Source organism: Globicephala melas, chromosome 14, assembly GCF_963455315.2.
Source record: "Globicephala melas chromosome 14, mGloMel1.2, whole genome shotgun sequence".
NCBI lineage: Eukaryota > Metazoa > Chordata > Mammalia > Artiodactyla > Delphinidae > Globicephala > Globicephala melas.
Window position 1 is genome coordinate 54559253 of NC_083327.1, and position 16571 is coordinate 54575823.

At 36.5% G+C, this 16571-nt stretch overlaps 1 protein-coding gene across 1 annotated transcript in view; it reads right to left on the minus strand.

The window, feature by feature from the left end:
• THEMIS (thymocyte selection associated) overlaps positions 1-16571 on the minus strand; it is a 157719-nt gene that overhangs the window by 1068 nt on the left and 140080 nt on the right. The window contains exon 5 of the mRNA XM_030853500.2: positions 14194-14347. Coding sequence (XP_030709360.1) covers positions 14194-14347 — 154 coding nt within the window. The remainder of the gene's footprint in view (positions 1-14193; positions 14348-16571) is intronic.

The window sequence follows — 16571 nt, forward strand, 5'->3', positions numbered from 1 at the left end:
ACTGTTAGCTATTTTTACTATATGTGTGAAATATAAAGACAAAATATACAGTTTCGTGACCTCTGAGGAGCTCATAGAATAATTGGGAAAGAAGAAAGGGGATGTCAAAGCAGAAAGAAGTAGAACTTCTCAGCACATCATGTTAATTCCCCTAAACAGCCTGAATTTACTTTCCTCTGTTAACATCTCCCCTCAGTGCTAAGTGGTGCTGGGGGCTGGGAGGTGGGGTCCAATGAGAGGAAGATTGCTGGATCCCATGCTTTCCTTGATTTCATTCTCTCTCCTCATCATCCGCTATCCCCAACTGTTGCCTTTAGATTTTCAGGTCTTTCTTTTATCACAAACAGCAATAAAACTACACACTGTAGAATGTATATTACAGCTGAAAGAACACAGGATTTTTAGGCAGTATGCCCAGATTTAATTCCCACTTCTACCATTTACTATCTTTGTGCCTTTATCTGCATAAAGGGATAACAACCGAATTTTCCCCTCACAGCGTTGCTTTTCCTGAGGGGAGAGGTGGGGAGGGCAAATGAAACAGATATATTGTAGTACAGAGACACAATCTGAAGAACTCCATCTGACTCCTGATTCTAAGAGACACTCGCTGCGCATCTTGAGGAATCTCTGAATTCCATTTTCTTACCAATGAACGAGCTTTGGTAGTAATAACTGAATCACAGAGTTGAGGAAACATCAAATGAAATAAAGGACCTGCAAGTGCTTTGTGAAACGTAAAGTGCAACAGAAATATTACTTGCTATTACTAGCTCTATTCACATAAAACTATTATAAGCCTGTAGTTTGAAAGTTCAATCTGTCATCTTGACAGTTATTAGTCTCACTCTCCCTTGTCAATAAACTGATTTAAGATACTACAGGGTTAAGCAGAAAAATGGGAGGTGAGGGAGTAGAATAATTAGATTATCTCAATATAAAATAATAGGATTTAAACAATCTTAGTTTTGGAAGGGACCTTATAAGTTGCCTCTCCCTGCCTGATCTAGCCCAATCTTCCACCCAGGGTAGGGATCCCCTAAATAACTCCTGTGCTTTAGTGGTCAGCAAAGCTGACTTCACATTGCATAGAAACTTTGTTCTTTATTGTATTAACTTTCAAGAAATCTCAAAATGTGAAAGAACTGATTTCTCTGACAATTATTTAGGTTTTAAAATTCAAATTGATCTAAAGCCCTCAAATCTTTTGGCATTCATCGACCACTCCTTTGGAAATGTCACAAACTTAACTTGGAGGTGATGTTTCTTACTTTGAATTGAATATTGACTTGTTTGTGAAACTTCCTGAAATCTCTTCCAAACATTTTCAACTGAATTTTCATCCATGTACCCATTTTAATATTTGTACCCATCCTCTACTTTCTTTCCCTTAGCATCTTTTGTAACTAAGTTATTGGTTGAGATTGAAAAAACAAATGATACAAGTTAATAGCTGCTTTATTCTTCTTCTCATCTGTGGTGGTTACAAGATATTACATCATTTTTCAAAGATGACTCATATATTTATACCCCTGGCAACTGTTTTTGCATGTATGATAAGTGTCATACATTATCTGTCCAGTACAGAATGGGAGTTTGGGGTTCATTTCGCTATTCAAGAAATATTTATTGAGAACCCACAGTAAGCCAGGAACTCTTTTAAATCTAAAGATAGAGCAAATGGATAAAAATTCCTGTCCTCATGGTGCCCTCATGTGGGGAAAGTGGCTCACAATCAAAATAAAGAAGCAAAGTGTGTAGCATGTTAGCTGGCATAAGGGAGATTGGTAGTCCCAGACAAAGAGATTACAATTTTAAATAAGGTGTGTATGGAAGGAATCGCCGAGAAGGTAATGGCTAAGGAAAGACCTAAATGAGACAAAGATAAAAGCCATGTAGATCTCTGGGGGGAAGACTATACCACTTAGAGAAAATAGCCTGTGTTGGTGTTGAAGATGGAGCACCCCTAGCGTTTCTGAGGAAGAGTGGGAAGCCAATGTAGCTAGAATAGAGAGAAAAGAGAAGTAGAGAGACCACTGGAGGACTTTGAAGAAAAGAGTTACATGACATGACTAAGGTTTTAACACATTCACTCTGGCTGTCATGTTGAGAATGGACAATACTGAGGCAAGGGCAGAAGAAGACTGACTGGTTAGGAAGTCAATAACAAGAATCCAGATGAAAAATGAGGATGGCTTGGACTAGGTTGATAGCAGTGAACAAGGTAAAAAATAGACAAATTCTAGATACTGTTTGAGGATAAAGCCAATAGGGTTTGCTGATGGAGTGGGTGTGATGAAGAGAAAGGGAGAAGAAGAGACAGGTTGTTCACAATTCTTCTACTGCATTACCTTTCAAAGTGTCATCAAAGATCCCTGTATCACAATCACCCAAAAAACACGTTGAAAGCAATTCCTAGTTCCTTTCTCGGAACTTCTGAATCAGATTCTCTAGAGCAGAGGTTAGCAAACTTGTCCTCTAGAGGGCCAGACAGTAAAAATTTTAGGCTTTGCATATGGTCTCTGTCAAAACTACTCAGTTCTGCTGATACAGCACACAAGCAGCCACAGGCAATGTGTAAATGAATAAGCATGGCTGTGGTCCAATCAAACTTTATGTAAACATTGAAATTTGAATTTCAAATAATTTTCATGTGTCAGAAAATATTCTTTTTTTTTTTTCAACTTAAAAAAAAAAACAAATATTTTTAGCTTGGGGGCAGTACAATAACAGGCAATGGGACAGATTTGACCCACCACCAGAGACTGCCAACCCCACTCTAGAGAGCACATCCCAAGAATATGTATTTTTAACATACTCATTAAGTGAATTTTTATGCACAAGAACTTAGAGACTCACTGAGGTAAATTTTGAAAGTCATCAGTTCCTTTTTGCTTTGCTTAATTCATTGGTCAAAATAAAGATGGGTCTCATGAATGAAGTAAGAACCAGAATTGACTGAAATAATGGATTAAAAAAAAGACTGTCACTTGCCAATAAGAAAAAAGTTTAGAAAAAAAAAGGGAAAGGAAATTTAAAACGATAACATTGAAGTTATTAATAAGGAAAATTAGGAAATTGGGGAGAGGCTCAAGAACTTATTATTTATAGGAAAACTCCACAGTTTCAAAAAATGCGTTTACCATTAAAAAGGATCAATCAATGATTTGCACGTGACTCCATAAAGGTGAAAGACAGAGGTCACCATATCGATCCAATCCCTTGTTCTACCCAAGTTAAGATACTGTCACTGGTCTTAAGAAAAATATTATTTTGCCATGTGAAAGAATAGTACCTATCGTAATTTGCACTCCATGCACAGAGCTCCTGTCTCCTGTAGGAGCCCTGTATCAGGTCTCAGTTGTTATGGGTTTACAGCATGACATCTCTTTTTCTGTTTTATCATCTAATGCTTCAATTGCTTTTCTTTCTAGTATTGCACACAAATCATAAAATCACATGGGAGAAATAAGATATTTACTTAAACAAACTTGTTAATCATAATCATACTACTGAAATAATGATCATTCTGGGCTTAAAATAATTGATTTTGTTTCTTCATTTGGTTATCTCTCAACTTTATCTCTACTTTGCTGCCACAATCTTTGCTGACAATCTTCTTTGTCTCAAGATTTAACTCACCAAAGTTTTATTTCTGAGACTGAATCAAACAGAAATTGACAATTTTTATTTTAGAGAAAATAATTTTTAATAAACTCAAATGCAGTTTCAAGTCTGAATAGATAGACCTAAAACTATTAGCAAATAGCTTTTGAAATTTTTAAAGAACTTATTGGTGAAAAAATAATTTCATAAGTATCTAGTGAGCATTATGAAAAAAATGAGTAGTTATGAAAAGAGAAAGGAAATGAAGGGTAAGACAAGACTTCAACTAGGCTACCTCAATAAGGTGTCTTGGTCTCATATGCCTAACTCCTAAAGCTGAAAGATATATTTCTTCAAATTTCTAATAGATTCCTTTATAAACTAATATGAGACATGGTTAATATTATGCCACAGCAATCAATATGCAGTAGGTGCTAAATGAAGGCTATAATAATAATACGAATAATTTTCTAGTGTCTACACTGTGCCAGTCTCATAAAATTTCATGTGAGGCAGGTATTTTTATCTTTATTTTACAGATAAAGAAACAAAATCCCAAAGAAATTCAACATTCTTTGAATTAGAGTTTGGTCTTGGGTCTGTCTGCTGGCAAAGCCTGCACATTTCCTCTATACCCCACCGTCTCGCCAAATGTTTCCCTAGGGGATAATGTTCCTGTCCAGCCACAGACTGAGGAGAGAACGAAGTGGAAAGAAAAGAAAAGAAAAAGGTTGCATTGCCTGGAGAGTTGTTTTTCCCTTTCAATGTGGTATATTGTTTTGATTTTATAATTAACATTCTGCTGATGAGATCGCCCATTGGTGAAGGCTGACGAGTCAGATTTTCCAAGAAAAGCAAGCACTGCAGGAAATAAATTAACCTCTAGGGAAGATGAGGGGCAAGGCTGTCAGTACTCACACAACTGCCTAATAGGAAATGATATTTCAGAATTGTTCAAAGAATGAAATGACTGCGGTTCTTCTTCCAGCATATTCTTAAACATTTAAGCCTTCCAAAAGGAGGGAAATAGGTTGCTATAAAATGAAGAGCAATCTTATAACGTTTTACTTTAGGCTGTCAGTATTTCTAAACTGAAAACAGTATTCCTTGGAAATGTAAGGGAAATTCTACTGGTGTCATTATTTTGTTTACATTATGAAAAATCTGCATTGATGTTAAGTAGAAGAACAAAAGATATACCAGATTTTAGGATTACCAGTTTGAAATTATCCAATATCTTAAACAGTGATTTATTTAGTCCTTAGGAGTAAAAGTAATTATTGTGCTTAGAATTACACATTATCTAGAATAACAGTGAATTACTGAAGTCCACATTTTTTTAAATTGAGAAACAAGGATACATTTTATTATTTCTAAAGTACCAAACTCTTTTTTTTTTGCGGTACGTGGGCGTCTCACTGTTGTGGCCTCTCCCGTTGCGGAGCACAGGCTCCGGACGTGCAGGCCAAGCGGCCATGGCCTACGGGCCCAGCCGCTCCGCGGCATGTGGGATCCTCCCGGACCGGGGCACGAACCCGTATCCCCTGCGTCGGCAGGTGGACTCTCAACCAGTGCGCCACCAGGGAAGCCCTAAAATACCAAACTCTTGATAACACATGTTCAGTCATTCAGTCAAGGTCTTTAAAATAGAATATTGTCTAATTCTCAAAATAGTTTTAATAGAGAAGTGCCTTATGCTTTGTTTCCCATCATAAAGGAAAATCTGAGGTTTAAACATTAAGATTGAGAGTGCCGTTGTCCCTGTGGTGAGCCACAGCCACCCTCTGACTCTGCAGGAGATCCTCCGACACTAGCAGAAAGCAATGGATCTGATTCAGCTGAGAATCACCAGCAAAAATAGAAGCATTTAGCAGAAGAAGCTATTAAACACTGCCCTAGAGAAGGCACTAGTTAAACTAGCATTAAAAAGAAGCCTGGGAGAAACCTTCAAGATGGCGGAGGAGTAAGACGTGGAAATCACCTGCCTGCCCACAAACACATCAGAAATACATCTACATGTGGAACAACTCCTACAGAACATGTACTGAAAGCTGGCAGAAGACCTCAGACTTCCCAAAAGATATATTTTTTTTCCTTTTTCTCTTTTTGTGAGTGTGTATGTGTATGATTCTTTGTGTGATTTTGTCTGTATAGCTTTGCCTTTACCATTTGTCCTAGGGTTCTGTCTGTCCTTTTTTTTTTTTCAGTATAGTTTTTAGTGCTTGTTATAATTGGTGGATTTGTTTTTTGGTTTGGTGGCTCTCTTCTTTCTTTCCTTTTTTTAAAATTACATTTTAATGTTTTTATTTTTAATAATTTTTTTATTTTAATAAATTTATTTTCTTTCTTTCTTTTTTTCTCACTTTTCTTCTGAGCTGTGTGGCTGACAGGGTCTTGATGCTCTGGCCAGGTGTCAGGCCAATGCCTCTGAGGTGGGACACTGGTCCACCAGAGACCTCCCAGCTCCACGTAATACCAAACAGCAAAAGCTCTCCCACAGATCTCCAGCTCAGCACTAAGCCCCAGCTCCATTCAACGACCAGCAAGCTACACTGCTGGACACACTATGCCAAAAAACTAGCAAGACAGGAGCACAACCCCTCCCGTTAGCAGAGAGGCTGCCTAAAATCATAAAAAGGTCACAGGCATCCCAAAACACACCACCAGATGTGGTCCTACCCACCAGAAAGACAAGATCCAGCCTCATCAATCAGAACACAGGCACTAGTCTCCTCCATCAGGAAGCCTACACAACCCACTGAAACAACCTTAGCCACTGGGGGCAGACACCAAAAACAACGGGAACTACAAACCTGCACCTGCAAAAAGGAGACCCCAAACACAGTAAGTTAAACAAAATGAGAAGACAGAGAAACACACAGCAGATGAAGGAACAAGGGAAAAATCCACCAGACCAAACAAATGAAGATGAAATAGGCAGTCTACCTGAAAAAGAATTCATAGTAATGATAGTAAAGATGATGCAAAATCTTGGAAATAGAATGGAGAAAATACAAGAAATGTTTAACAAGGACCTACAAGAACTAAAGAGCAAACAAACAATGATGAACAACACAATAAATGAACTTAAAAATTCTCTAGAAGGAATCAATAGCAGAATAACTGAGGCAGAAAACGGATAAGTGACCTGGAAGAAAAAATAGTGGAAATAACTACTACAGAGCAGAATAAAGAAAAAAGAATGAAAAAAACTGAGAACAGTCTTAGAGACCTCTGGGACAACATTAAAGGAACCAACATTCGAATTATAGGGGTCTCAGAAAAAGAAGAGAAAAAGAAAGGGACTGAGAAAATATTTGAAGAGATTATTTCCTATATTCCTGCCCTAATATAGGAAAGGAAATAGTCAATAAAGTCCAGAAGGGCAGAGAGTTCCATACAGGATAAATCCAAGGGGAAACATGCCAAGACACATATTAATCAAACTATCAAAAATTAAATACAAAGAAAAAATATTAAAAGCAGCATGGGAAAAACAACAAATAACATACCAGGGAATCCCCATAAGGTTAACAGCTGATCTTTCAGCAGAAACTCTGCAAGTCAGAAGAGAGGGGCAGAACATATTTAAAGTGATGAAAGGGAAAAACCTACAACCAATATAACTCTACCCAGGAAGGATCTCATGCAGATTCAACAGAGAAATTAAAACCTTTACAGGAAAGCAAAAGTTAAAAGAATTAAGCACCACCAAACCAGCTTTACAACAAATGCTAAAGGAACTTCTCTAGGCAGGAAACACAACAGAAGGAAACGACCTACAATAACAAACCCAAAACAAAAAAGAAAATGGTAATAGGAACATACATATCAATAATTACCTTAAATGTAAATGGATTAAATGCTCCAACCAAAATACATAGACTGGCTGAATGGATACAAAAACAAGAGCTGAATATATGCTGTCTACAAGAGACCCAGTTCAGACCTAGGGACACATACAAACTGAAAGTGAGGGGATGGAAAAAGATATTCCATGCAAATGGAAATCAAAAGAAAGCTGGAGTAGCAATTCTCATATCAGACAAAATAGACTTTAAAACAAAGACTATTACAAGGGACAAAGAAGGACACTGCATAATGATCAAGGGATCAATCCAAGAAGAAGATACAACAATTGTAAATATTTATGCACCCAACATAGGAGCACCTCAACACATAAGGCAAAGGCTAACAGCCATAAAAGGGGAAATCAACAGTAACAGAATCATAGTAGGGGACTTTAACACCCACTTTCACCAATGGACAGATCATCCAAAATGAAAATAAATAAGGAAACACAAGCTTTAAATGATACATTAAACAAGATGGACTTAATTGATATTTATAGGACATTCTATCCAAAAACAACAGAATACACTCTCTTCTCAAGTGCTCATGGAATATTCTCCAGGATAGATGATATCTTGGGTCACAAATCAAGCCTTGGTAAATTTAAGAATATTGAAATCATATCAAGTATCTTTTCTGACCACAACACTATGAGACGAGATATCAATTACAGGAAAAAATCTGTAAAAAATACAAACACATGGAGGCTAAATAATACACTACTAAATAACAAAGAGATCACTGAAGAAATAAAAGAGAAAATCAAAAAATACCTAGACACAAATGACAATGAAAACACAATGACCCGAAACCAATGGGAGGCAGCAAAAGTAGTTTTAAGAGGGAAGTTTATAGCAATACAATCGTACCTCAAGAAACAAGATATTTCTCAAATAAACACCCTAACCTTACACCTAAAACAATCAGAGAAAGAAGGGCAACAACAACAAAAAAAACCCAAAGTGAGCAGAAGGAAAGAAATCATAAATATCAGATGAGAAATAGATGAAAAAAATGATGGAAACAATAGCAAAGATCAATAAAACTAAAAGCTGGTTCTTTGAGAAGATAAACAAAATTGATAAACCATTAGCCAGACTTATCAAGAAAAAAAGGGAGAAGACTCAGATCAATAGAATTAGAAATGAAAAAGGAAAAGTAACAGCTAACACTGCAGAAATACAAAGGATCATGAGAGATTACTACAAGCAATGATATGCCAATAAAATGGACAACCTGGAAGAAATGGACAAATTCTTAGAAATGCACAACCTGACAAGACTGAATCAGGAAGAAATAGAAAATATGAACAGACCAATCACAAGCACTGAAATTGAAACTGTGATATAAAATCTTCCAACAAACCAAAGCCCAGGACCAGATGGCTTCACAGGAGAATTCTATCAAACATTTAGAGAAGAACTAACACTGATCCTTCTCAAACTCTTCCAAAATATAGCAGAGGGAGGAACACTCCCAAACTCATTCTACGAGGCCACCATCACCCTGATACCAAAACCAGACAAAGATGTCACAAGAAAAGAAAACTACAGGCCAATATCACTAATGAACATTGATGCAAAAATCCTCAACAAAATACTAGCAAACAGAATCCAACAGCACATTAAAAGGATCAGACAACATGATCAAGTGGGGTTTATCCCAGGATGCAAGGATTCTTCAATATACGCAAACCAATCAATGTGATACACCATATTAACTAACTGAAGAATAAAAACCACAAGATCATCTCAATAGAGGCAGAAAAAGCTTTCAACAAAATTCAACAGTCATTTATGATAAAAAACCCTCCAGAAAGTAGGCATAGAGGGAACTTACCTCAACATAATAAAGGTCATAGATGACAAACCCACAGCCAGCATCGTTCTCAATGGTGAAAAACTGAAACCATTTCCTCTAAGATCAGGAACAAGACAAGGTTGCCCACTCTCACCACTCTTATTCAACATAGTTTTGGAAGTTTTAGCCACAGCAATTAGAGAAGAAAAAGAAATAAAAGGAATCCAAATCAGAAAAGTAGAAGTAAAGCTGTCACTGTTTGCAGATGACATGATACTATACATAGAGAATCCCAAAGATGCTACCAGAAAACTACTAGAGCTAATCAATGAATTTGGTAAAGTAACAGGATACATAATTAATGCACAGAAATTTCTTCCATTCCTATATACTAATGATGAAAAATCTGAAAGAGAAATTAAGGAAACACTCTCATTTACCATTGCAACAAAAAGAATAAAATACCTTTTGTCTACCTAAGGAGACAAAAAACCTGTATGCAGAAAACTGTAAGACACTGATGAAAGAAATTAAAGACCATACAAACAGATGGAGAGATATACCATGTTCTTGGATTGGAAGAATCAACACTGTGAAAATGATTATACTACCCAAAGCAATCTACAGATTCAATGCAATCCCTAACAAACTACCAATGGCATTTTTCACAGATCTAGAACAAAAGTTTTCACAATTTGTATGGAAACACAAAAGACCACGAATAGCCAAAGCAATCTTGAGAAAGAAAAATGGAGCTGGAGGAATCAGGCTCCCAGACTTCAGACTATACTACAAAGCTATGGTAATCAAGATAATATGGTACTGGCACAAAAACAGAAATATATATCAATGAAAGGATATATAGGATAGGATAGAAAGGATAGAAAGCCCAGAGATAAACCCACGCACATATGGTTACCTTATGTTTGATAAAGGAAGCAAGAATATACAATGGAGAAAAGACAGCCTCTTCCATAAGTGGTGCTGGGAAAACTGGACAGCTACATGTAAAAGTATGAAATTAGAACACTCCCTAACACCATACACAAAAATAAACTCAAAATGGATTAAAGACCTAAATGTAAGACTAGACATTATAAAACTCTTAGAGGAAAACATAGGCAGAACACTCTTTGACATAAATCACAGCAAGATCCTTTGTGACCCACCTCCTAGAGAAAGGGAAATAAAAACAAAAATAAACAAATGGGACCTAATGAAACTTAAAAGCTTTTGCACAGCAAAGGAAAATATAAATGAGACGAAAATACAACCCTCAAAACAGGAGAAAATATTTGCAGATGAAGCAACTGACAAAGGATTAATCTCCAAAATATACACGCTGCTCATGCAGCTCAATATCAGAAAAAAAAACAACCCAATCCAAAAATGGGCAGAAGACCTAAATAGACATTTCTCCAAAGAAGGTATAGAGATTGCCAACAAACACATGAAAGAATGCTCAACATCACTAATCATCAGAGAAATGCAAGTCAAAACTACAATGAGGTGTCACCTCACACCAGTCGGAATGGCCATCATCAAAAAATCTACAAACAATAAACACTGAAGAGGGTGTGGAGAAAAGGGAACCCTCTTGCACTGTTGGTGGGAATGTAAATTGATACAGCCACTATGGAGAACATTACGGAGGTTCCTCAATAAACTAAAGATAGAACTACCATATGACCCAGCAATCCCACTACTGGGCATATACTCTGAGAAAACATAATTCAAAAGGAGTCATGTACCACAATGTTCATTGCAGCTCTATTTACAATAGCCAGGACATGGAAGCAACCTAAGTGTCCATCGACAGATGAATGGATAAAGAAGATGTGACACATATATACAATGGAATATTACTCAGCCATAAAAAGAAATGAAATTGAGTTATATGTAGTGAGGTGGAAGGACCTAGAGTCTGTCATACGGAATGAAGTAAGTCAGAAAGAGAAAAACAAATACCGTATGCTAACACATATATATGGAATCGAAAAGAAAAAAAATGTTTCTGAAGAACCTAGGGGCAGGACAGGAATAAAGATGCAGATGTACAGAATGGACTTGAGGACACAGGGAGGGGAAAGGGGAAGCTGGGATGAAGTGAGAGATTGGTATGGACTTATATATACTACCAAATGTAAAATAGCTAGTGGGAAGCAGCTGCATAGCACAGGGAGATCAACTCGGTGCTTTGTGACCACCTAGAGGGATGGGATAGGGAGGGTAGGAGGGAGATGCAAGAGGGTGGAGATATGGGATATATGTATATGTATAGCTGATTCACTTTGTTATAAAGCAGAAACTAACACACCATTGTAAAGCAATTATACTCCAATAAAGATGTTAAAAAATAAAAATGAGATTGAATTAAAGCTCAGTATGAAGACTTCTTTACCTTCCTATAAATGCATTCTTTCTTTCTAGCTTCCATCTTGACCTCGGTGAAGAGCTTTTCCATGGAGCTTGTTTCCTGTTACCTGTTTAATTTACCATAATAAGAATGTCCCTAAATGTCGTGAATCATTTCTATGTGGGTCTTATTTACAGGTGAACAACAGCGCCATGACTCTATGATATCAGAATAGGCCATGTAATCACATGCTTTCAGAATTGACACAAAAATTGGCACAAAAATTTCCTGGAGTACCTCTTATTTTGATGAGGGAAATATAACTCAGAAAAATAAAATGGCCTGTGAAAGACTGCACATCTAGGATGTACAGAGCTGGGACTAGACCTTATGGTACCTGCTTTTGTTTTCTGGCCCAGGGGTCTTCTCACTACTTGACAGGTCTAATTAATGGAGGATGAGTCTAAAGATGTAAGAATAATTAGAATATAGTGGAAGCTTCAAAAGCAAGGAAATTCCATTAGAGAATGTTGATCAGGAGAGTATAAAATTTACTAAGTAGAGAACATTTATGTAGAGTAAAACCAAATAGGTATATTTTAAAAGATTATCCTTTCTGGCAAAGATCGCAGTTTCTAGATAGACACATAAAGAGGAAAAAAGAAAATGGCCTTCTATTTAGCCAGTCAGATCACCAGAAGCAATCTCTGCAATTAATGTGTGACCTACATAATAACCAGATCCTTCTCACAACTAAATGATAATCCTCTGATACCAAATGACTTTGCCCTGGGCTAAAGGAAGTCACCTTGCCCACAGTCATGCCCCCTTCTCAAAGGCAGCTGCTTCCAATGATCGACTGAAGCAGGGGCTATAAAAACCTGGTCCCCTCGCCTTAATACAAGACAACTCTGAAGAGCCACGCCAGCTCCAGAGCTCCCTGTGTGATCAGCTGAGGTCTTTCCTGTGACTCTATTATGATTTCACTTCTCCCTCTGTTCAGACCTGCTTTCGTTCCTCTGCCTTATGTGTTGTTCCTGAGAGTACTTCTCAATAAACTTTCCACTTGCAAGTTCATCCTGGGAACTGGACATAAAACAAACAGCTTAAAACAAACATTTGCACTTAACACGTCATCTACCAACAACAGCACTGTCACTGATTAAACAGGGAAGCTCTGTGCTCTTCCTGAGCTACCGCAGCTGAGTTAAGGAGGGGAAGGGGTCCATTAGGGAGGCTCAGGGCTTCCATGTCTCTGCACAATAGTATTGTTTCTTAGACTCAGAGGACTCAGTGACTCATCTCCAAAAGAGTTCTAATCACTTCCCATATCCATAGAATTCATAGAGGCCATGAAATTCCCAAGAGGATACAGTTCTCAAAAGAAAAAAGTACAGACAGAAACTCAGAGACTGCAAGAGCCACATCAGGTGGTCACAGCCAGCACTTTGCAAAATATACTGTCAGGAAGCACATTTTTCCTTGGCCATCAACTCATAAATATGCAGAAGTTAATTAGCATAGCTATGATTCAACTGGAGTTTATTATGTACTATACTAACTTTAACCTATTTTATCTAATGTAGTTGTCAAAATAGCCTATGGTGTAGCGCTATTACTAACCCAAGTTTACAAATAAAGAGATAGAGACATGGTACACAGCTGGCGAGTATCATTCAGAAAGAGTCAATGAAAAGGTAATAAGAAAAGCTCTATGGGATATTTTTATAGGAGTGTCAGAAGCCAGTAAGTTAACTACATGAAAGAACCCAAATTGTACAGTTTCAGCAGAAACACTTCAGAGACTTTATATGTAGTATTTTAACTTTTACATGCCCTGGGAGGAAAAAAGAGTGCTGGCTACAAAATCAAATAAGGAGGGGAAAAGAAAAAATCATATGCTTAAGAATAATTACAGTTTCAACTTATCTACAAATGAAATGTGAAGTTTTAAAGATAAAGTATAATGATATTGAGCTTCTTTGGTGTGTTTAAAATATTGCCAAGAAAGAAAATTCTCATTTCCCGTGCTAACTCATCCAAGATTTCCACAATATGGAAGTTAGTCTGGGTAGCTTAATTGAATGATATCAACTTCTCCACAAGTCCATTTTCTCTTGTTTTGCTTTTAGTAGAGATGAAAAATATCAGATCGCCATCTCTATAAACTATTATAATTCAAGTCTGCATTAGGTCACTCATCTGACACTTTTAAAATTAAAAGCATCTCAATTATTTTGACCTCTTCTCAAGCCATTAAACCTTCTTGTTAATTTCAGCAAACATTTACACATATTATTGTCATGATAATAAAAGCAATATTAAAATAGAACACTTCCTTGGCCATGAAAACCATAAATGAGAAGAAAAATCTAATAACAGCAAACAATGAACAGACCTATCATCAATATGAGTGCTTAATACTATGCTTCACTTAAAACTAAATTTCAGTGAGATTTGCAGGTCAGGTCCATCACTTTGACTAAGTCATATAGTCCAAATAAAATGGCAGTAAGAAGCTGTACATTGTGCATCTGTCATAAAGGCAGTTAAAACCAATATCATGTGGCTTAACGGACCTGTGGTTGCACTGGTGCCTGCTACTGCAGTTTTCCCAGTCTTTCTCTTCTCTTTCTCCAGATCAGCCAAATCATTTTGACAACCAACTGGTACTTTGGAATCCAGGCCAGCTTGACTTGAGTGCAGTTTCTTGGATCTGTCTACATGGAGACTCTGAAATGACATAGGCCGGGTGATTGATTTCACAAGTAAATTAACAGTCCAAACTAAATGTTTCCCAGAGGTAGGACAAGGATAAACATTTATCATGTGGCAAGTTATTTCTGTATATCTGAAACAGAACATTCTATATGTCAGAGTGAGTTACAGATTATATCTTCATCAACCTATTTTGGTAATCTAGGTATTGAATTTTTTAGGCAATCTAAGTGACTAAAGTAAGAAGTTATCTCAGACACAGAATATCATCTTCAGAGACCATTTGTGTATATTACTTTCTTCTTGTGGAGCTTATAAAATATTTTTATTTACAACTTTTCCACTCAGTTTTTATTCTTATAGTTTAGTAATCCACCATTTCATTACATATTACATAATTATTTATTATATAATGAACAGGATTCATTTTGTATTATCTGTACCTTTTATATTATAAAACTAATCATAATATTTACTTTAAAATAACCCACAATTTTACCAGCGTTATCCAAATTTGATAAAGCTCCTCTAGTCAATTTTAGAATGATAATTCATCCTAACAATGAATTATTAAGGCAAAACATCAATGGACTCTAAAACACATCTCACATATAAGAAATATCATAGTGTTTGATGTAGTACTGACATATTGTATTCTTCAAAAGAATCATCATATAGGAGCAAACACTAAAGACGTAAAAAGGAAATTGAACTTTCAGCACATTGCTTCATAGCGAAATTCAGAATAGTTTTTCAGTTTGAATCTGATTACAAAATATTCAGATTCATAGAGTCAAAAGTAGCCAGTGAATTTTGGCCATCCACACTAGCCATTTTGGTTCACTGAAGGATAGCATAATGAACAACTTTCCTTAAGTTTCTCTTATAGACTGTGTACAGCATTAAATTCATTAAATATTCATTAAAAGCTTGAATCAAAGGCTTTTAAAGCTTGGAAAGAGCCAATAAGGAAATTAGGGTCCAGAATGATTAAACAATTTACCCAAATTAACAGAATGAACAGTGCCACGCCTCAGGGATATGTCTCCCATCCCTTAGTCCAGTGCTCTTCCCATCACTCTGTGATCCATTTGTTCATTTATTCATTCAATGTGGTGGACCAGTTGCATCCATGGCCCCAATTCTTCACTTCTCTCTGTATACATGTCCTTTCTGTGTAATCTTGCAGTACCCTCCTACTGTGACTTTTGACTTGTTCATGTGACTTTTTCTGGACCAACGGAATATTGACACATGTGACACAGAGAGTTGAAAGATGCTTGCATAATTGGTTTTGCTCATTCTTGCCCTTCCCCTGTGCCATGAGAACATGCCTAGACTAGTCTTCTGGAGGTTGAGCAGGACAGAAAACAGAATCATGTTACCCTAGTCATCCAAGCTAAGACAACCAACAGCCAGAAGAGACTCAGGTATTTGGGCAAACCCAACCCAGATCAGCTAAAACTAATTCAGGTCAGCTGAACCCCAGAGCCTCATGAAAAATGTGTTTTTTACTGGGTGCCTCTAAGTTTTTCTGGTGAGTATGCAGCATTGCGTGGTGATAGATAACTGGCACATCCAACAATCATTTATATATAGTATCCCAGATACTAGTTGTATTGTGAGAATATAAACATAAATATAACTTAGTCTCTAAATTGTTCAACTACAATTTCTTAAACTGTTTAAGCAGAGAATTAAGAGTGTGGTAAGTCATTTGTAGATAATTCTCAAATTCCTTCTTAAGTGACAAAAGATGGAATCCTGATGGTACTACCAGGGACAACTCAAAAGATCAGTTTGAATGTTGATATTAACTAGAACTAACCCACTACACTTGTTTACATTTGACTCATCCACAGCCCACAGAAAGCTAAGTCCATCACTTGATATGAATTTTTAAATTTATTGTCAAGCATGTACTACCACATAGCTTTGAAAAAAAATACTTTTCCTGATTTTGAATTAGATACTTTGGAAAAAGTATTATTATTTCAAGTTATTAGATGAGTATTAAATCATAGTTTCTCAATACTGAGCAATAAACTAGATTAAAGAAGGAATGTAGCTTCCTGCTTTTTCATACCAAATTCAATTGATGATATTAAGTGAGGAATTGAATGATATTAAGTGAGGAGTTGAAATGTTAGAAAAAGTTCATGCAAATTATGTAATTTATAGTATATCCCAGACTTCAGAGAAGAAACGCAGAATTTAAATAAAATTGTTAAACCTGAAA